The following is a 20,502-nucleotide window of genomic DNA, read 5'->3' as shown; positions in this document are numbered from 1 at the left end:
ATTTGTTTAATCCAAAGGCTTAAACACAATCACTAAAACAATTAAAGTGATCAAATATTTCTTGATTTGTTTTGCTATATCTTTTTTTTAATGGTGTATTTTGCACTCAAGTCTCAATTTGTTTTCTCACATATGCCCTTCATTTCAATTTCAAAATACTCATGTATTTATCTTGCGTCTACCATCACTTATGGTATTTTTTGCCTTTATTTGCGTCTATCATCACTTATGGTATTTTTTGCCTTTATTTTTTAGGCTTATATATGTGATCAGTCCTTGCAGTTTGACCATTTTTTGGTTTTGGTCCCTGCACTTTTTTTTGTTTGGTTTAGGTCCCTCCACTTTGGAAAAAATTTGTTATTAGTCCCTCTGTTAGTTGACTGTTAAAAAAAAAAACCAAAATTAACAGAGTGCCACGTGGTCCAGTAATATCATGCCACGTGGCACACTAAAAACAAAATTTAAATAATAAAAGAAATCAAATAAAACAATGTTTTTTATTGTGTTTTATTATCATTGTTTAATTAAAAATAATAAAGTAAAAAAAAAAAAGATATATCAAACACGAAAGAAAAGGGGAAAAACAATTGAACTTGCGGAAAGGGGAAGAAGTGGATTTAGGGTTTCAACCCAAAAATCCAACCTGTTCTTGTTCGATTTTCAATGAATTTTTTGGGCTATTTCTATTTCGCGTTTCTGTTCACTATCATTTATTTATTTGTGTTTCCTTCGTTGTTTCTGCCCATTTTGAGCTGTTGTTCACCATGCTGCTGCATTTCTGGGAATTCGATTACTGAGCTTTTCCGTTCATCAGTTTGACTTGGCATTTTCGTTTTCACGTAGTCGCGTTTCTGCAAAATCAATTATCCACAAACCCAACTTAAGCTACGTTTCACTGAACTGCGTTTCTGCAGAATCAATTTTCTATTACAGAGTCGTCGCGTTTCTGCGTTTGTGGTATTGCTATTGAGGATTTTGGCCTCACGATTAATCCGTCATTATAAGGATTTTGTATTTTTATTTTTAATTAAATCTGAATAAATAATAATAATAATAATAATAATCAAAAAACAATTATTTTATTTGATTTCTTTTATTATTTAACTTTGTTTTTTAGTGTGCCACGTGGCATGATATTACTGGACCACGTGGCACTCCGTTAATTTTGATTTTTTTTTAACAGTCAACTAACAGAGAGATCAATAACAAATTTTTTCCAAAATGCAGGGACTTAAACCAAACAAAAAAAAGTGCAGGGACCAAAACCAAAAAATGGTCAAACTGCAAGGACTAATCACACATATAAGCCTTTTTTTATCGAATGATTTTCTCAATTTCTATATAGTTATAAGTGTCTAAATCTCGGTCCACTTCTTTATAGTAAATGCAAACCGATGGATAGTGAAATTAAATTGAGTGATAATACATTTTAACAAATTTATCCGAAAAATCTTGTGTTATTCAAAAAGAACATTAGCATTGTTGCAAATAAAGTTTGTACAAAATATCAATTTAAAAAATTAAGAAGAGTGGTATGGTAGCAATAGAGAAGTGATCAAAGAAAGCGAAATACGTGAGTGAGTATTTTCAAATAGAAATCAAGGGCATATATGAAAAATTAAATTCATACTTGAGTGCAAAATCCACCATTAAAGGAAAGATATAGCAAGACAAATCAAGAAATATTTGATCACTTTAATTGTTCCAGTGATTGTTTTAAGCCTTTGGATTAAACAAATTTAATGGCTGAGATTTGGTGTCATATTTAATTTGACACCTTGGTGTCATTTGATCCTAACCCATAAAAAATATATGAACCTATAAACAAACACATAACATCTATGTTGATAACATAAAACGACAAGATACAAGAACCTACATATATGACTATATTTTCTTAGAGAAATGCTAGCAACACTCTCTTTTGAGCACTCTCTCTAGCACCCACTCTTTTATTGGGTCAAATCATTGTAGGACTAACACTTTGGAAATGGAACCTACATAAAGTGGTGGGACATACATTGATTTCACCCAATAAAAGAGTGAGTGCTAGAGAGAGTGCACAAAAGAGAGTGTTGCTAGCATTCCTCATTTTCTTATTTACATGGATCATATAAAAATACATATATTTATTATAATTCTTTACATTTACTTTTTATTTATTTATGATGTTATATAATTTTTCCTAAGAATTTGCATACAAATTAATTTTATCTAAGAACTCTAACTTAGTAATTTTTTTTTATATGTAAATGAAATTTAACTTAATTAGTATTTTTCGTAGTAGTAGTATATAATGATTAAAAAAACATTCATAGTGTACCCAAAGAAAAACACATTCTAGAAATTGTAGAATGACATAGCCCAATAATATATAACCAAAAATAATTAGAAAGGCCGATGTAATTCCTTTTACCCAATTTAAAATGCACCATTTGAACAATACACCACCGGATGTCCCCACTTTCAGTTGTGTACTTTGACAGATATGATTGCAGATTGAGAGCATATGTTTGGTTGGCGAAGGTGTCCTTCATCCCTTCTTCTCTCATGTTGGGTTGGTTGGGGCTACCCCTAACACGCATACTACTCTTGCTATCTTAATGTAGCTAAGCTTAGGGATTTCGAATCCCTTCTCATCAAAATCGACACAATGGCCAAACATGTTTACACTGACAGTGCTTGTAGCTATTGATTGAAGAATGATTTCTCTCCAATTGGTTCAACTCATAATGGTGGCCAGCCAGCCAGGTATGAATTTTTCATCACAATTACTTTCTGGGCTTCCAAACGCTTATAAAATAAACTTGAATTTCCAAACTTGGCGAGCAAGCAATAGCATTGATTAAATAGAGGGCCAAAAAGGAAACAAAAAATAAAAAATTCTAATTTTATTTATAGCATTAGGGTTGTGTTGAGCGACAAATCGTTTACAGTTTAACTCTAAAGCAACAAACCTAAGCAGCGAATCCACATTCTCAACGCAGCAGCCGTCGGAAGTTAGGGGTGAGAAACTCTGCTTTTTCTTTTATTTTTTCGATTTCCCTTCCTCTCACTGTAGCGCCGTGAACGTGCGATTCTGACGCAATTTAGGGCGCCATAGGAGAGAAAGGGAAGGGAAGGGCTTTACGAAGCACTGAAACGTATCAGACACTCATTCGATCATAAGTGTCGGTGTTTTCTAGAGGAGGGTAAGGGAATGAATAGGAATTTCTCAACTTGTTTAGGTAAAAAATAAGGAAAAGAGATGAGGGAGAACATTCTTATTGTTACTAATATATATATTTTTTTATTTTTTATGAGAAAGAGTAGAATTATTTGGATAGATTAATAAATCCCTTTCAATACCTTGATCCAATTCCTTTTTTGGCTACCCATGTAGGAAAGTTTTAGTTTGGCGGGGAAAAATAGTTCGCCAGGGCAAGATGGAACTATTATCGCTTCTGCTTTAATTTCGCTCCTAAAACTTGTGATTATATGTTTGGAGGTGAATTTGATATTTGTATAATTTATGATGTTGGTTGTAGAAGAGATTGAATTTTTGGGTTGCTCTAGATGGGTGCTACTAGACAGAAATGGTCATCAGAAGAGGAAGCGGCTCTCAAAGCTGGAGTTGTGAAGCATGGCGTAGGTAAATGGAGTAAGATACTCAAGGATCCTGAGTTTAACCATGTGTTGTATATCCGCTCAAATATCGATCTCAAGGTTTGCTTATGATGTTGGTTGTTATGCTTATTTGTTTATTTATTCCCTTTACACATAATAATGTATTGAATAAATGTTGGACCGTCAAATGTGGATCTCAATGTTTGGTTATGTGGGTTGGATAGGATAAATGGAGAAATATGAGTCTGAAGGCAAATGGATCATCCTCCGGGGACAACTCTCAGCTAGCAATAAAAAGGGTGCGTCATCAGGCACCAGAACAGCGTGACGACTCCGTGGCTGTAAATCTCGTTACTACTATTGATGATGAAATTCTTGATGTTCAGCCTCTTCAAGTTAAAACAGATATGCTGGAAATTAAGGGTCCGGAAAGGTCTATCAAAAGGTTGGCCCCATATTTTTTGTTTTGTTTAGTATGGTAATTTATTTAATGGAAAATGCTAACAAGTTCCCAAAGACATTTGTTAAAAAGTTCAAAATGAAAAATTTATCTTGGAAATTATGTATTCAACACATTGAAACATTAAAAAGAAATTTTTTCTACATAAACTTATCAACTGTTTCCTTTTTTGAATCCTTAACTTAGCATGACCCTTATTTAATTGCATCTTATAGAGATTGAATTTTAACAAACTGCTATTGTTCTGCGATGCACAATTTAATACAAAATATCGACCGTAATATCCCTATTGGTTTATTTGGTCGAAATGCGGGAAAGCTCCGTTTGGTGGAATCGAGTTTTGTGAATTATCCTTGGAAGTGGAAGATAATTTTGAGATCTTCAAAAGATATCCGGGGGTTCATTGTGACTAGTGTCACTTCAGCCAATACACAAGACGAGACTTTACCACAGTGGAGCGGCTTTTTGCAAAAAGATGACGGAGAAACTCAGCAATAGACTATAGCAGCACTTTATCACTGTAGTGTAGCAGAACATGAACAAACTAATATTTTCCGTGATCTGTGATTGGCAACACTCGCATCTATGAACCTTGTTTGCAGAATAGGACATATATAATTTAATTGTGCTACCGGCGATTGTCTTTCAATTAGGGATTCTTGTTAATTACCAAGCGTGTTAAGATCATCCAGTTTCCTTGCTAGTATGCTTGCCTAATTTCATTCTCTTGTTTTGCTAGCATCGTGTAGAGTATTCTTTTATTTGAAATTTTGTTTATATGCATTCCTCATTTTGACAGTGTATGCTTAACCATGTTTACATTATACAGATTGGACAACCTTATAGTGGAAGCAATATCTAGCTTGAATGAGGTCGATGGTTCTAATAAAACAACTATTGCTTCTTTCATTAAGGTATAATTATGATTTCTAGGCCCAACTTTTATTTGTTCTGCTTTTAAATTATTAAATTTGGTGTCATGCTATTATTTTAACTTCATGATTGAAGATGTTGAACTACGTAAATATCACATAAAATCATTGTTCTATCTGAACAGTATTTTAGAATATCTTAGAAAATCTCTCGTCTATATTCCATGATGTTATTTGTTTAATTTTGATTAGTACAAAAATTGGTTAGTACTTCATCTGCAAGCGAACCTTGGCACATTGGTAAGGTGACTACCTTGTAATATGGAGGTCATAGGTTGAACTCCTTGCAACAGCCTCTTCGCTTGCGGGTGTAAGGCTGCTTACATCTATACTCACCTAGTGGGAGCCTGTGCACTGGAGTAATAAATGAAAATCACTTTTGCGTGAATAAATTACAAGAAAACTATCCTTGTTTGCAGTCGTAGAATTGTATAGAAGAAAATGTAAGAAGTAGGGAAAGAAGATATACAAATGTTTAATCAACTACATATAATAACACTTATTACGCAAATATTTAATTGCATCAAATTTCTTCTTCATTTATATATATCAAGGATTGCTTACACATGAATAGAAGGCAAGCGGGCAACAAGCTGCGCTGCTAAGCCTTTTTGGATGGAAAAACCAATCCTCGGAAACACAACATTCATGGACCTAGGAGACATGACATTGCTATGCATGACCCTTTGAACTCTATGTAGAAGGTTAACACCCTCTGGTGCTAGGAAGCGGAAAGTGTCAAAAGCAAATGGTATAAAAGCATGTTGATTGTCAGAACACGCTTTCTCATGTTTGGCCACTTTGTTTGGCGCGGCTTTTAGGGCTGTCTGTCCTACCATAAAAGCCCCAACCCTTAATCCCACAAGTGGTGATACCTCAGTCAAGTCCACACATGCATGTTTTCCTCCTACCCATCCGTACACCATAATTGCTTTGATTTTGCCAAGACGATGCCATCATGAAGCAGAGCTAGTTTAGAAGAAGAAGGTTAAAATTAAGCCATGTGCTGAAAGACAAGTGAACCTATTTGCACAAAGAAGCTTGAGTGGTGTGAGTGTCGTGCAACTCGAAGCCTTTTGAAACCTGGTTACTGTGACTTGTGATTTCCATGAATGGAAGCTTAGTATATCTTGACCCTTTGGTGCTTCAAATGCCCCTTGTGGTAGAATGCGATCTATGATGCTATTTCAACTTTCAATTGGCTAAATCTTATGTGGTTAAGAAATGATTATATTGATTATTGCAATACTAACTAAAGTTCTATAGCATTCCATTTGGTTGGATACTTTTCTATTTTATTTTTTCTTATGCACTATTGTTTTTGTGTTAAACATAAGTTGAATTCATTACTCTGTATTCTGTAGAACCAATACTGCGCACCGGCAGATTTCAAAAATAAGCTGTCAGCAAAACTGGTGGATCTTGTATCTAGTGGAAAACTGATCAAGGTATATTACAACATGTTTCATTATGTCATAACTATTCCATCTCATGCAAACATACAATAAAAATTGTCATAAATGCATTTGTTTTCACAACGTATTTTTTTGTGGTTTTATCCAATCACCAGTATCGGTGCACTTTACAACCCTATCCTATGGGTTAATGTAGGAACATGAGCATCAAATGATATTGAAACATGGATATCCCCATTTGTAGCAGAGGTTGGCCTGTCTTTACATCCCCTATCTTTTGAGAGTGGGTTCTTCTCTGCAATACTGTTTTATATTTACCGCTTCATGGACAAATACTAAGTCAAACATTTACTCTAAAGAGGTAGTGGATTTGTATTCGGAAAAACCAAAGTCTCACATTGGCCAGAAATAAGGCCTAAGTAGAGCCTTAGAAGTTAGCTTGGTGGAGTTGAGACTGCTGTATTATCCATGAACCAAGTTCAGTAGTGTTGGGTGTGAGAAGATGTATTAGAAAAAACTCGTGCGTGAGATAAGGCCTAAATAGAACTTCTAATATCTAGGCAATCTCCTCCTTACAAGCCACTTTTTTCTTTCTTTTTTTTTAAATTCAGAATACATATATTTGTTTCAAATAAGCTGTTGCTGCTGATGCTCTTGTTATATTCTATTCTCTGTAGTCTGCTGCTTAGATACAGCTGCTGGTTGTGAGTTTGGGTTCAGATTCTAGTATACAACTCTACATTTTCTAATGTTTACATGGACAAAATTAGTATTTTTTGATGTGAATTAAAAACAGTTTTTGTTCTTTATATTTTAGGAATCAATATTTTTTCTTGATTTAGTGTTATACATTTATTGTGAGCCATATTTGGGTGCTATTCTCATTTTTGGTTGATTCAATTAGAGATCTTACTAATGGGTTGAGCTTTATATTTCAGGTGAAACATAGGTACATGATTACGCCTACCCAAGCATATTCAGATAGAGGAAGAAACCGACCCATGTTATTATTGGAAGGGAGGCAGAAAGCCTCTATTAAATCTGACAGGGGTGGGGGCAATATCCCTAAAAAGTATGACATAGATTATCAAAAAAGAAAGGCTGAGATAGACTTGGAATTGGAAAAGTTAAAGTCCATGTCTTTACAAGAGGTAATCGCATGTGCTGCTCAAGCAGTTGCTGAAGCAGAAGCCGCCATGGCAGAAGCTGAAGAGGCAACAAAGGAGGCAGAGGCTGCAGAAGCAGAAGCTGATGCAGCGGAAGCTATTGCAAAAGCTGCAGAAAAATCACTAAAATCACTGCGGTAAATCTCGGCTTTTCCTTCCGTTGTAATACTACTGTTACATAATACATTAATAGGGAACATGGAAGATTCTTTTGTATGCAACTTAGAAGCAAACTGACATAGAATGATTTATTTATTTTTTCATATATTTACATATGACGTTATTTGGGAATGCCAATTTTATTTGCGTTATACATAAAACCTGCTTGTGAGGGCACAAAGCCCGTCTCTTCTCAAAACCGATCATCTAAATATTGAAATGTGATTAGGTTGCAGATGGATTTATCATTTCAGAGACTTTCTTTTAGGCATCGTAGTGATTATTTGGTATTTTAATTTTTTTGCATATATTAATTTGTAGATGATCCCTGCTCTTGATTGAAGTGTGAAGAATGAGACATGAGGAGCCTGATCCGTGGCTTTGAGTAGGAATGATAGCCAGATTCAATTCGTTTAGAGGAATGATAGCCAGATTCATATTAATCATTTCCTTGCATTTTCTATATCTTATATTATTTATTGAAAGTGGCTCTAGGCTTAGCCTTTATCAGGGGATTATTATGAAGAACTAGACCTTGAAATTTCCTTGTTGGAGAAAGGAACATTGTTTGAATCTTTTGTCGTAATTTCTTGAGTGGTTGTTTCCATTAGCCATTTGTAGAAAGCATATGTTCAGATGAATTGGAATCTATTCAAATTTCTCCAAAAAGCATACAGATTTATTAGTTCGCCCTGACAAATATATCTAAATGTCAGTTGGAGAGAGTGAGGTGAATGGATGGAGGGAAATACTAATCTCTATTCCACACACCTCATTACGCATTTTTCTGTCTAGATTTCAAATATAAGGCCTCTTACAAGGAATTGTGTAGTAGAAACTGATTTTTTATACAATCGTGGTGCTTTATTTTTTAACCCGTTTGTTATAGCTTTTTTAAGAAAAAAATCATTTTTTTAAAAAAATAATCACTTTTAAGAGTTTTGCATCCGTTTGTTACAAATTTTTTAAAAAATCAGAATCTAAAAATAATCTAAAAAACAGCTTCAAATGAGAAGCTGTTAAAAGCAGCTTCTCAAAAAATAGATTTTTTTTATAGGAGTGAGAAAATATGATTTAAAAGATTGAACTAATTTTGTAACAAAAAATCACTTTTATATAGTTGTATCCAAACAAACTAGATTATTTGTTTAAAAAAAGTGATTTTTATTACGGTAAACAAACGCAAAATAGATTCTGATTTTTCACAAAATCTCTAAAATATAATCTCTAAATTATTTTATGTCAAAATCACTTTTATTTTAATCCGTAACAAACAGACCCTAAAATAGATTTTAAAACATATGATGGATATAACGTAGATTTTGACAAGTTTCGGTGTTTTTGAACAGAATTGTTTTTGTCTCCAAATTTAATTTGATTTTTTTTCTTGTTAACACTGTTTTTAATATAACAAAAGGACCAAAACTGAGTTATTTGAAATTGGAGAACCAATTCCATGAGTGAATGAAAATAGGGGGACCAAAACAATAATTAAGCTTTTTTTATGCATTTTTTTATGTTATTTCTAAAAACTTAAAGGGGTTTGCTAGAACACACCGACTAGTTTTTATGTGGGAGTGTTTTAGCAAGTAAATAACTAAAAAGTGGTTAAATACACCCTAAGGTGTATGTTGCTATAACACACCTTCTAACAATAACAAGTGGGTGTGTTCTAGCAAATCCTATAGGCATTTGCTAGAACACACCCACTAGTTTTTATGTGGGAGTGTTTTAGCAAGTAAATAACTAAAAAGTGGTTAATTACACCCTAAGGTGTAGCTTTGCTAAAACACTCCCACATAAAAATTAGTGGGTGTGTTCTAGCAAACCCCAAACTTAAATGTCGATATATTTGAACCTAAGTAATTTTTTTACATTCAGTTGACTTTCATTAAAATTAATTTTTGCCATAGTAGAAAGGGTGGATATGCTATCTTTGTATGAAGAGTTATTCGTTTTTAGGATCATGAATTTATGGGTCTCATTGATGCTGCACTTTCACACCCTAATTCTTTTTCATTAGCTTTTACTTGAGTAGTCTTATCTGTCAACTTATACCCACAACGCAACAATCACTTTCCATTTTTTAATTATAATAAAGCAATAGTTTCTTATACAAGTAACATTGTTACGTGCCACTGGAACTTGTGTGTAGTATGGTCCAATGGAAAAACTCAATACAAGACCTTATAAAATGACTAATCTTGTGATAGGAACATACCAATGGAGTGTTTGGATGCACGTCTGCACCTCTAATACCGCGCTCCGAGGCACAGTAATGTGAAAATGGAGATGCTACAATATGTAGCTTTTTGGCAGACGCACATTTAAAGCAAATGTGTCGTGGTTCCAAATGAGCACTAAATTGTTCTTCAAAACATAGCATCTGAACTCACTTCCACCATCGGTATCCTTTTTTTTTTCTTCTCACGTTGGGGTTACCACTTACACGCATACTACTGTTGTTTTTCTTCTCTCTTGCTATGTTACTGTAGCTTAAGGATTTTATATCCCTTGCCGTCGTCATCACAAAATGGCCAAACCCATTCACAAAATTAACTAAAAATTCAGACCTGTTTTCTTATTTCCCAGAGTATCACGTTGCATAGAACATTTGTTTAATGTAATTCCCTTACAAAATAATGCATGCACACATGTTCTGGTGTAAGTAAGAATTATAACGATGCGAATGACAGTAGAAAATCATTTATCATCTACTATAGCCCTGCCTTAACCTTGGCTTAAGCAACATAAACCAATTTAATCACCTCCCTATCATCAACACCTCCACATTTTGTTAACCTATCATCAACAACTTCCATGATTTTCCCTTGTTTCACTTTCTCTGTTTCTCATTAACAATCTTTGAAAAATACTGCCATTTCCATTTTATGTTGTCCTTTTCATCTACAGCCAAACACACTTGTTTTCTTCCTCCATCAATTCTAAATAAAACTATATCATTATCATAACTAAAATCGTTTCTTGTTCCAACATTCTCATACATTAATCTCATCAGAAACACCCTTTTCTAAAATATTGAAGAGCATAGATTTTTAACTTCTTACTATTACAGAGGCTACGAAAAAACAATAGAGTCGTCTTCAGATAAACATAGGTTCTGGATATTGAAACTATTGCAATGCACTGCAACTGGGTTCTAAATCACAGCAGTGCAGTAAGATCTTAAAACTACTACAAAATATCATCAACAATAAGGCTTTAAAATGTTGATGATATATTAATGTTCTGACCTAATAATTTCAACAGTAAGATCTTAGTATTTTGTAATAATGTTCTGACCTATTAATTTTCAATTTGAACTATTTGGCTAGAAATGCAATCAAGATACAAGAGTATACCGAAATGCTTTAAGGGTATGTACTCTATGAAACAAAACAACAAAAATATTAGGGACATAAACAAATTACTAGAGTGAAATAGCAAACTCATTGATTAACATTCAAATTCAAATAGTGTTACAAGTAGAGCTTAAGATTCACATCTAGAAGCAAGTACTAACTATCTAACTCTAAGGATACGAAAATGAAAATTTGGGAATTGGAATTGAAGTGGATAATAAAACTACAGCAACTTCCATGATTTTCCCTTACTTTCACAAGTTTTTCTCCCTCCAACAATCTCAAATAAAACCATCTCATAATTATACACATAAATCTCCCTATCTCAGAGGCTACTCCTTAAACATTATTGGAACTCATCAAAATTCAAGGGCTTACTAGTAAGGTTTTTAAAACTACTCACCAAATAAAACCATCTCATAATTATACACATAAATCTCCCTATCTCAGAGGCTACTCCTTAAACATTATTGGAACTCATCAAAATTCAAGGGCTTACTAGTAAGGTTTTTAAAACTACTCACCAAATAAAACCATCTCATAATTATACACATAAATCTCCCTATCTCAGAGGCTACTGCTTAAACATTATTGGAACTCATCAAAATTCAAGGGCTTACTAGTAAGGTTTTTAAAACTACTCACCAAATAAAACCATCTCATAATTATACACATAAATCTCCCTATCTCAGAGGCTACTCCTTAAACATTATTGGAACTCATCAAAATTCAAGGGCTTACTAGTAAGGTTTTTAAAACTACTCACCAGGATATACTAAAATACTTCAGGGTATGTACTCTATGTAACAGAATAACAAATAGTATATGGGAAATAAACAATTAACAAATTCAAACATCTATCTTCAAAGTGTAAACAAAGAAACTAGAGTGAAATTGCAACATTACTGATTAGTATTCAGATTAAAATAGTGCTACAATTAGATCTGAAGATTCACACATGCCAGTGCTAACTATCCAATTTTAGGGTTACGAAATTGAAATTCTAGCAAATAACTAAGCGCTCTCTCCTCTGATTCTTCTTGCAAGTTGAATGTCCTTAGGCATGATTGTAACTCTCTTAGCATGAACTGTGCACAAATTGGTCATAGTACAGGCTTAACTGTTAGTTTGAACTTGTGGTCAAATGCATTAACGGAAGAAATCCGATACCATTCAATGTCAGCTTTGGCAGAGTTACAATCACTTGATCTTTCTCTAACTAGTCTCATTTCACTTCCTTGAATATCTTCTACAACGATTTCTCGGGTCCTATTCCAGTAAGGCAGTAACACCATTCTTCAAAAGTCTAACTTCTAGTTCATATCTTCAAAACCTGCATTTGTGCCAAACTGTCAATCCATTGATGCTGCTACATGTTATTTAAACCTGATTCAAAATAATGGCTTAAAATCAGCAAAAAACAATATCTATGATGACGATTATTCTAGCTTTGGTTACCATAGTTTTTGTTGTATCTTGGATTCTAGTAACTTGTAATAATCATCTATATAAGGTTGAAATAGCTTTGAGGATATCAGGTCCTCCTGAGGATTTCTCTTACCCTTGAACTTTCATCCCATTTCAGAAACTGAATTTCAGCATAAACAGTGATATCTTGATTGCTTGAAAGATAAAAATATGATCAGAAAAGGTTGTTTTGGTGTTGTGTATAAAGCTGAGATGTCAGATGGAGAACTTATAGCAATGAAGAGTCAGATGCTAAGCTAAATGTGGCATTAAGACAATATTTAAGATAGCTTTTGCAAGTTCTCCAATCAGTGATGAAATTTAACCACCTCATTAGTACAAGTGCTAGTGTCAGAGGCTAAAGTGTTACTAAGTTACACTTGTAGAGAACAAAATGACAATTTACCAAAGTAGAATGACATTGATTTGTGCCCTTTGATTAGACATTGTGTCCAACCATGGCATGTCTGTAACATTATCATCACCAACCAATAGAAAATCATATACTAATTTCCTCCCTCTAAAAAACACCCGCATATTCCATTAACTGAAGATCAGCAACTTCCATGATTTTCCTTTGTTTAAGTTTTCATCTTCAATCAAATCCACATTTCACCTTCAGCAATAAGGTTTTAAACGTTCCATATTATATTATTCTACAATAAGGTTGCGACCTAATAATTTCTAGGGTATGCTAAAATACTTCAGAGTATGTATGTACTCATTTCAAAGTGTAGTAGATAAACAAATGACTATAGAGAAATTGTAACAACACTGATTAACATTCATAGTCAATTAGTGTTACAATTAGAGCTTTTGATTCACACATTGAAGCTAATACTATACTACTACAAGCATTCTAATTCTAGGGTTACGAAAATGACTTTTTTTAGGAATTGAAATTGGAAAAGATGAAAAGAACTAAGCCCTCTCTCCTCTGATTCTTCTTGCAAGCTGAATGTCCTTAGGCATGATTGTAACTCTCTTAGCATGAATTGCGCACAGATTTGTGTCTTCAAAGAGTCCAACCAAGTAAGCTTCAGCTGCTTCCTGAAGAGCAGAAACAGCACTGCTCTGGAATCTAAGATCTGTCTTGAAATCTTGAGCGATTTCACGAACAAGACGTTGGAATGGAAGTTTACGGATGAGAAGCTCAGTGCTCTTCTGATACTTACGAATCTCTCTCAAAGCAACAGTTCCAGGTCTGAATCTGTGTGGCTTCTTCACTCCTCCGGTTGCCGGAGCTGATTTTCGGGCGGCTTTGGTTGCCAGTTGCTTCCGGGGAGCCTTGCCGCCGGTGGACTTGCGAGCAGTCTGCTTGGTACGTGCCATCGTGAGAGAAGCTTCTGGAAGATTGATTTCTAACTATAATTGCAAAATGGAATGTGAGATTTTAGATTAGATGTGTATGGTTCAGATCTGAAAAATGGGTTTTATAGACGAGCATGAGCTGTTTTGAAAATTTTGGAGGGAGGGAGTTTTGGTTTTGGGATCGATCCGTGTGAGTTTCAATCTAACGTTTAATATTGGTTTTAGATCTATCCGTGTGTGTTAATCTAACGATCACAATTTGTTTTGGATCGATCCGTGTGAGTTGAATCTAACGTTTATGATTGGCTTAGAAGATAGCACTCGGATTCCACTTTTGTTGATCCTATCTTATTTCCATCGCGTAAATTTTGGTATGGCGCCAAGCCATCATACTGTGTGTTTTTCACATTTTTTGTTTTCCCCCTTTTCTTTTTACATGTCACCTCTATAGAAAATTAAAATTGGGAAAATGTTATATAATAATTATATTTTGGTACTTGTGTAATTATATTTAGGTCCTTAACAAATTCTCTTAGGGGTCGTTTGATGGTCAGGATAGGATAAAGACATGATAGGATATGAAACAGGATAGAGATAGGATATGATATAAACAAGATAAACACTAATCATATCATGTGTTTGATGCGCACATGATAACAACCCATATAACACTATTTTATCTTATTAAATGACAAAATTATCCTTATAATTAATTACATTTTTAACATATTTTAACAAATTTTCATAAAAAAAAAGATGAAAAATTGAAAATGATAAAAAAAAAAGAGATGAATCTATAAAAAGAAAACAAAAAAAAACTAGAAATTTGTGTAACGAAGAGGAAAATAAATTGAAATCACAAAAACAGAAGTGGAATGCATAAAAATAAAAGGACGAAGAGGAATTGAAATCGAAAAAGAAAAAAATGAATTTATAAAAAGAAGATAGATGGAATCTATAAAAAGAAAAGGACGAAGAAGAATTGAAGGAAAAATGATATGAATCCATACAAAAGTAAATTGATATCAATAATAATGATGGATGAATTGAAATAAAAAAAATTATGGAATGAGCAGGAAGAAGATAATAATAGTGATGGATGAATTGAAATCGAAAATGATGGCATGAGTAACAGGAAGAAGAAGAAGAAGATGAGGGTAAATTTGGGATTTCTTTTATCAATCTGATAGATTAATTTTAACCCAGGTCAGTCTCAGGATAGGATAAATTAAAGGAATAATTTATCATATCCTATTGATGCATCAAACAAAGGATTAAAACAGGATATGATATATCTTTCCTATCCTGACTCTCTATCCTGACCATCAAACGCACCCTTAAAGTTATGAAATGTTTTTCGGTATAATTCTTACGTTAAAAGATTATAAGAATACTCCCTCGATCTCTTAATATAATCACATATTATTTTTTTCACTCTTATTAACAAAAGTTGATAGTATAATTAATGTTTCTATCTTATGTAAGAGTGTATATGGGTTGGGTAATTTGGTTAGTTTGATTTTGAAAAATGAAAAAGCCATAAAAAATAATGGATTTAAGGTAAAATCAGACTCAAATCCAATAAGATCACTTACTCAATGATGTCCATATTTTTATTTTTATTTTCGTAGGAAGGAAGGAAAATACCAAAGGTCTTGTCGTAAATCAAGTCTAATTTCCAAAATTGATACAAGTCATCCTCTATGTTGAAAATCAAAACATACTAGAGTTACAAATTAATATGTTGCACTATTTAGTTAGTTTGATTCTAAAACAATTTTACATCATCAAATATTAGTTTGTTTTAAGTATTTTATGATGAAATTTATTATTTAATATTATAATTTATTATTTTATGACGCTAAAATATAATAAAAATAGGTTGCACAATTTTCTTAAGAAAATAAAAGTTGAGTAATTTTTATGAAAAAAATATGAGAACTCATTATTTAGTCATTTACTATTAACAACAAAATCATAAAAATAATTTGGGTAGTCCACTATCTAACACAACCTAACCCAAACTGTAAATTAGTGGGTTCACCCAAATTGACCCATTAATGTATCAGATGACCATTTTAATTCATCCAAACCGAAGTATTTTATATGGCTCGGGTCTTGGGTTCGACCAAATCCAACTCAACCCGACTTGTGTACGTGAAGAAATTATTCTTTTTAACAATTTTGTGCGTGAAGCCGAGTTGGATGATTTGAATGTGGTGGGTAGGCGCTTTACGTGGTACCATCCAAATGGGAGAGCAATGAGCCGTATTGATAGGGTGCTCATTTCCGAAGAGTGGGGGACTTTGTGGGGAGACGCCACCCTTTGGGTGCTTCCTAGAGATGTATCCGATCATTGCCCGCTTATTCTTAAAGAAGCCGGGTGGAATTGGGGTCCTAGACCCTTCCGTTTTAATAATTATTGGTTGGAGAATAGAGATTTTAAAAGGGTGGTGGAGGATGCATGGAGAGGTTCTAATATCCAAGGATGGATGGGTTTTGTTTTGAAAGAAAAACTTAAAGAGTTGAAATCTACTATCAAGGCTTGGCATCTAGGAGCTTATGGGGATTTGGAGTCTAGAGTGAGTAGGGCGGTGGAGGACATTCTTGAATTGGATGTTAGAGGGGAGGATAGTGGTTTGTGTGATGAGGAGGTTGAATTGAGGAAGACTTTGTTTAAGGAATTATGGAGATTACTAAAGGCGAAAGATTCTAACATGATCCAAAGAGCTAGATCTAAATGGCTTAAGGAAGGGGACTCTAACTCAAAATACTTCCATAAGTGTGTTAAATTGAGAAAGAGTAGGAATGCGATTAAGGCTCTTAGGGAAGGGGAGGAGTGGGTGCAATCTCCGATGGAGGTTAGGAGGGTGGTGATGGAGTACTTCTCTAATCAAGTGGCGGCGGAGTCTTGGAACCGGCCAACGCTTGATGGGGTGCCTTTTGAGAGGGTGACCGCGGAGGATAATGCAAGGTTAGTGGCTCCTTTCTCCTTAGAAGAAATTGAAAGTGTGGTGAAGGATAGTGATGGGGACAAAAGCCCGGGCCCGGATGGATTTAATTTTGCTTTTGTTAAGAGATTTTGGTATTTATTAAAAGGGGAGATTAGAATTATGTTTGATCAATTCCATGGTAATGAGGTTATCCCTAAGGCTATGTTGGCCTATTTTGTGGCTTTGATTCCAAAAATAAGCTCTCCTTTGGAAGTTAAAGATTTTCGGCCTATATCACTTCTAGGTTGTCTTTATAAGCTTTTGGCGAAGGTCTTGGCGAGGCGTTTAGCTAAGGCGATGAATCATATTATTTCCTTAAATCAATCGGCTTTTCTAAAAGGTAGAAATTTGGTGGATGGGGTGGTGGTCATCAATGAAATTGTGGATTATGCCAGGAAATTTAAAAAGGAATGTTTGATTCTTAAGGTAGATTTTGAGAAGGCGTATGACTCGGTGGATTGGGGATTTTTGATTTATATGATGAAAAGGGTGGGTTTGAGTCCAAAATGGATAGCTTGGATGAAAGCTTGCGTTTGTGGTGGTAGCATGTCGATTCTTGTCAATGGGAGCCCAACGGAAGAAATTAATATTCAAAGAGGTCTTAAACAAGGTGATCCTCTAGCACCTTTTCTTTTTCTATTGGTGGCGGAAGGTTTTAGTGGTATAATGAGGAATGCCGTGAGATCAAACTTGTTCCAAGGATTCAAGATGAAGGATGGGGGGAAAGAGTATTCGCATCTCCAATATGCCGATGACACTATTTGCTTGGGGAAAGCAACGGTGGGAAATCTTTGGACCTTGAAGGCGATGCTTAGAGGGTTTGAAATGGTTTCCGGGTTGAAGGTTAATTTTTATAAAAGTTGCTTGATGGGGATAAATGTAGATGCGGATTTTATGGAGATGGCTTGCAACATTTTGAATTGTAGTCAAGGGAGTTTTCCGTTTCGGTATTTGGGCTTGCCGGTAGGAGGTAATCCGGGTAGAGTCTCTACTTGGGACCCCCTTTTGGAGCACCTAGTTAGAAAGTTGAATTCTTGGGGTAATAAGTATATTAGCCTTGGAGGGAGGATTGTTCTTCTTAACTCCGTCTTGAATGCTATTCCTATTTTTCACCTTTCGTTCTTTAAAATGCCGGTCAAAGTTTGGAAGAAGATTGTTAGAATACAAAGGGAGTTTCTTTGGGGGGGAGTGGAGGGGGGAAGGAAGATTAATTGGGTGAAGTGGAATGTGGTGTGTCAACCAAAGGAGTGTGGAGGTCTTGGGGTTAAGGATGTGAGGTTGATGAATTTGAGTTTGCTTGCTAAGTGGCGGTGGAGGTTATTGCATGGGGAGAATTCCCTTTGGAAAGAGGTGCTTGAGGAAAGGTATGGGGGGGAAAGTGTGCACGAAGATAGAAGGAGGGGAAGACCTTTGTCCAACAAATGCTTCTAAGTGGTGGAGGGATTTGGTTAATTTAGATAAGAAAGGGGAAGAGGTGTGGTTTAATGAAGAGATTGAAAGGAGGGTGGGGAATGGGGCAACCACTAAATTTTGGAGGGTTGCTTGGAGAGGGGAGGTGCCTTTTATGGTTAAATACAATAGACTTTTCTCTATCTCAAACCAACAAGAGTCTTCGGTGGAAGAGATGTGGGAGGATAGTCAAGAAGGAGGGCGGTGGGCCTTTACTTGGCGACGTCGTTTGTTTGTATGGGAGGAAGAGCTTCTTGCTAATTTGTTGAGTGATTTAGAGTGCTTTGTGTGGAATAATGAGGAGGATAGGTGGAGGTGGGTTTTGGGGGAGGAGGAGGTTTTTACGGTGAATTCCTTGTATGCGAAGTTGGAAGAGGGAGGGAGGGGAGAAGGTTCTTTTGCGGAGGATGAATTGATAGTCTTTCGTAATATTTGGAAGACCGGTGTACCTTCCAAGGTTTCCGCCTTTGTGTGGAAGGCTCTTCTTGACCGTATACCTACTAGAGTGAATTTGGAAATTAGGCGTTGCTTACCTCCGGACATAGCCTCTAATTGTGCCTCTTGTGGATTGATGCCGGAAAAGACTTCTCATATTTTTCTTCATTGTGTCGTGGCTAGGCGAATTTGGTATAAGTTAATGGAATGGGTGGACGTCAACTTTATCATGCCTCCAAACTTGTTTATCCATTGGGAATGTTGGAGTGGAGGGTCTTTGAATAAGAAGATTAGTAGAGGTTTGAGAATGATTTGGCAAGCGGCTATTTGGTCAATTTGGAAAGCAAGGAATGATAGTATCTTTAATGCGATTGAGATGAGGTGGGATGAGGTGGTGGATGCGATCAAGGTGTTGTCTTGGAGGTGGTTGTTGGAGAGATTTAAGGTTCCGGCACCTTTATTTTACGAATGGGAGTGGAACCCCCGTGATTGTCTTATGAGATAATGTTGTGCAGCTGTCGGTTCAGCTTGACTGTTGGTGTGTGGTAGCGGAGTGGCCTTTGCGGGAGACTAGGTGTTGAAGCAGTGGTATTCACGGGGTGTTGTCAGTTCTGGTTTTGTGTGCGGGAGGAGGTGCTGTTCTGGCCGGCTGTATACCTCGGCTTCATTCTCGGTGGTGCTGATCCTGTGCAGTAGCCGGTGTAGCAGTATGGTGCGTGCCATGAAGTATCATATCAGCAGGTTTTTCCATTTTTAGGCCAGCTGTTCCTGCTGTGTTTCTTTTGCAGTTTATGGTGCGTTTGTGTTTGGTGCTGCTGTGCTGGGGGTTCTCTTTGTATTCCTGCCGGCAACTTTGTCTTACTGGTGTTGCTTTGTGAGGGTCCTCTGTGTTCCTTGCAGGATAGCGCCAATGCTTCAGCAGTAGTTCAGTTTGTTTTGTTTTGATAGGGTGGCTTTTTGGTCTTGACGCAAGGGTATGCATGTGTTTCATCAATTGTATATTCTTGCGTCATTACTCTTCGGGTTGATCCTTGTGTTTTTGGGTGGTTTTTAAAGGGGTTTTTGTTCGAGCCTGGTGATTGTATGGCAACCGATTTCCCCTTATTGTATTTTTTCTCCACCCGAGCTTATTAGTGCTTCTCGCACGGGCTCGTCGGTTAATAATATTTTGCCGTTTCAAAAAAAAAAACCCGACTTGTGTACACCTCTAATTTTATGTATGAATATACCTAAAATGTTCTTTGTTGTATGTGTAGTAAATTTTGACTTTTCATATTTCAAAACACATAGTCGTATTAATTAGAGGTTTATCTCAAAAAGAAACAATACATATATTCAATAATTTGATCAAAACACATAGTCGTATTAATTAGAGGTTTATCTCAAAAAGAAACAATACATATATTCAATAATTTGAAAACGAACTTATATTTAAGGACAAACAATACATATATTCAATAATTTGAAAACGAACTTATAACGAACTTATATTCAAGGACAAATTTTTAGTCAAATGAATGTATTTTTTTTTTTGTGGTGGTCGGGGTTCGAACCTCGGACCTTGCATATTTTATGCATTGTTTTACCAACTGAGTTAGGTTCACGAGGACAGTCAAATGAATGTTTATATATAGTGACGGAGGAAGTATTTGATATATTAAATGCAGGTTTGAATGAGCAATTTCTCAAATCGATCAAACACAAATTGTGAACTTATAAAATAAAAAAAAAAGAAGAAGAAAGACTC

At 35.2% G+C, this 20,502-nt stretch overlaps 3 protein-coding genes across 6 annotated transcripts; 2 read left to right on the top strand and 1 right to left on the bottom strand.

Annotated features, from left to right (window-relative positions):
• The first annotated feature begins 2,442 nt into the window (after positions 1-2,442).
• On the top strand, positions 2,443-8,348 carry LOC146933846 (telomere repeat-binding factor 1-like). 3 transcript variants are annotated; one of them, XM_085705638.1, is made up of 7 exons: positions 2,443-2,751; positions 3,531-3,705; positions 3,831-4,051; positions 4,896-4,980; positions 6,363-6,446; positions 7,352-7,716; positions 8,060-8,348. In XM_085705638.1, exons 2-7 carry the CDS (start codon positions 3,556-3,558, stop codon positions 8,061-8,063), a joined length of 909 nt encoding a protein of 302 aa, XP_085561764.1. In that variant the 5' UTR covers positions 2,443-2,751; positions 3,531-3,555; the 3' UTR covers positions 8,064-8,348. The 3 variants fall into 3 exon arrangements, with proteins under 3 accessions (XP_085561764.1, XP_085561762.1, XP_085561763.1); XM_085705636.1 differs by having other exon boundaries at positions 2,444-2,751; positions 3,528-3,705; XM_085705637.1 differs by lacking the exon at positions 2,443-2,751 and adding an exon at positions 2,784-3,006 and having other exon boundaries at positions 3,528-3,705.
• Positions 8,349-10,479: 2,131 nt separating this feature from the next.
• Positions 10,480-13,975, bottom strand: LOC146933845 (histone H3.2). 2 transcript variants are annotated; one of them, XM_085705634.1, is made up of 4 exons: positions 13,495-13,975; positions 11,331-11,380; positions 10,612-10,722; positions 10,480-10,561 (listed from the first exon to the last, which is right to left on the bottom strand). In XM_085705634.1, exons 1-4 carry the CDS (start codon positions 13,897-13,899, stop codon positions 10,480-10,482), a joined length of 648 nt encoding a protein of 215 aa, XP_085561760.1. In that variant the 5' UTR covers positions 13,900-13,975. The 2 variants fall into 2 exon arrangements, with proteins under 2 accessions (XP_085561760.1, XP_085561761.1); XM_085705635.1 differs by lacking the exons at positions 10,480-10,561; positions 10,612-10,722; positions 11,331-11,380 and having other exon boundaries at positions 13,323-13,975.
• A 4,520-nt stretch (positions 13,976-18,495) lies between these two features.
• Positions 18,496-19,422, top strand: LOC146933844 (uncharacterized). Its single transcript, XM_085707861.1, has one exon. It carries the CDS (start codon positions 18,496-18,498, stop codon positions 19,258-19,260), a length of 765 nt encoding a protein of 254 aa, XP_085563987.1. The 3' UTR covers positions 19,261-19,422.
• The last annotated feature ends 1,080 nt before the right edge of the window (positions 19,423-20,502 follow it).

This window comes from Medicago sativa, chromosome 4, assembly GCF_051527215.1.
Source record: "Medicago sativa cultivar Bolivia chromosome 4, Bolivia_mono, whole genome shotgun sequence".
Lineage (NCBI taxonomy): Eukaryota > Viridiplantae > Streptophyta > Magnoliopsida > Fabales > Fabaceae > Medicago > Medicago sativa.
The sequence above is the reverse complement of the archived record's forward strand: the minus strand, read 5'-3'. Positions and strand labels throughout refer to the sequence as shown.

Bases quoted from the DNA above. Each gene is read 5' to 3' on its own strand.
- LOC146933846 (XM_085705638.1), top strand. From the start codon at position 3,556: ATGGGTGCTACTAGACAGAAATGGTCATCAGAAGAGGAAGCGGCTCTC. The intron at 3,706-3,830 runs GTTTGCTTATGA...TGGGTTGGATAG, and splicing joins GCTCAAATATCGATCTCAAG to GATAAATGGAGAAATATGAG. The intron at 6,447-7,351 runs GTATATTACAAC...TTTATATTTCAG, and splicing joins CTAGTGGAAAACTGATCAAG to GTGAAACATAGGTACATGAT.
- LOC146933845 (XM_085705634.1), bottom strand. From the start codon at position 13,899: ATGGCACGTACCAAGCAGACTGCTCGCAAGTCCACCGGCGGCAAGGCT. The intron at 11,381-13,494 runs GCTTAGTTCTTT...GTTTTATTTGAG, and splicing joins GAAGAATCAGAGGAGAGAGG to ATTGTTGGAGGGAGAAAAAC. The intron at 10,562-10,611 runs TTTTTCAAAGAT...ACAAGGGAAAAT, and splicing joins ATAAAATGGAAATGGCAGTA to CATGGAAGTTGTTGATGATA.
- LOC146933844 (XM_085707861.1), top strand. From the start codon at position 18,496: ATGTGGGAGGATAGTCAAGAAGGAGGGCGGTGGGCCTTTACTTGGCGA.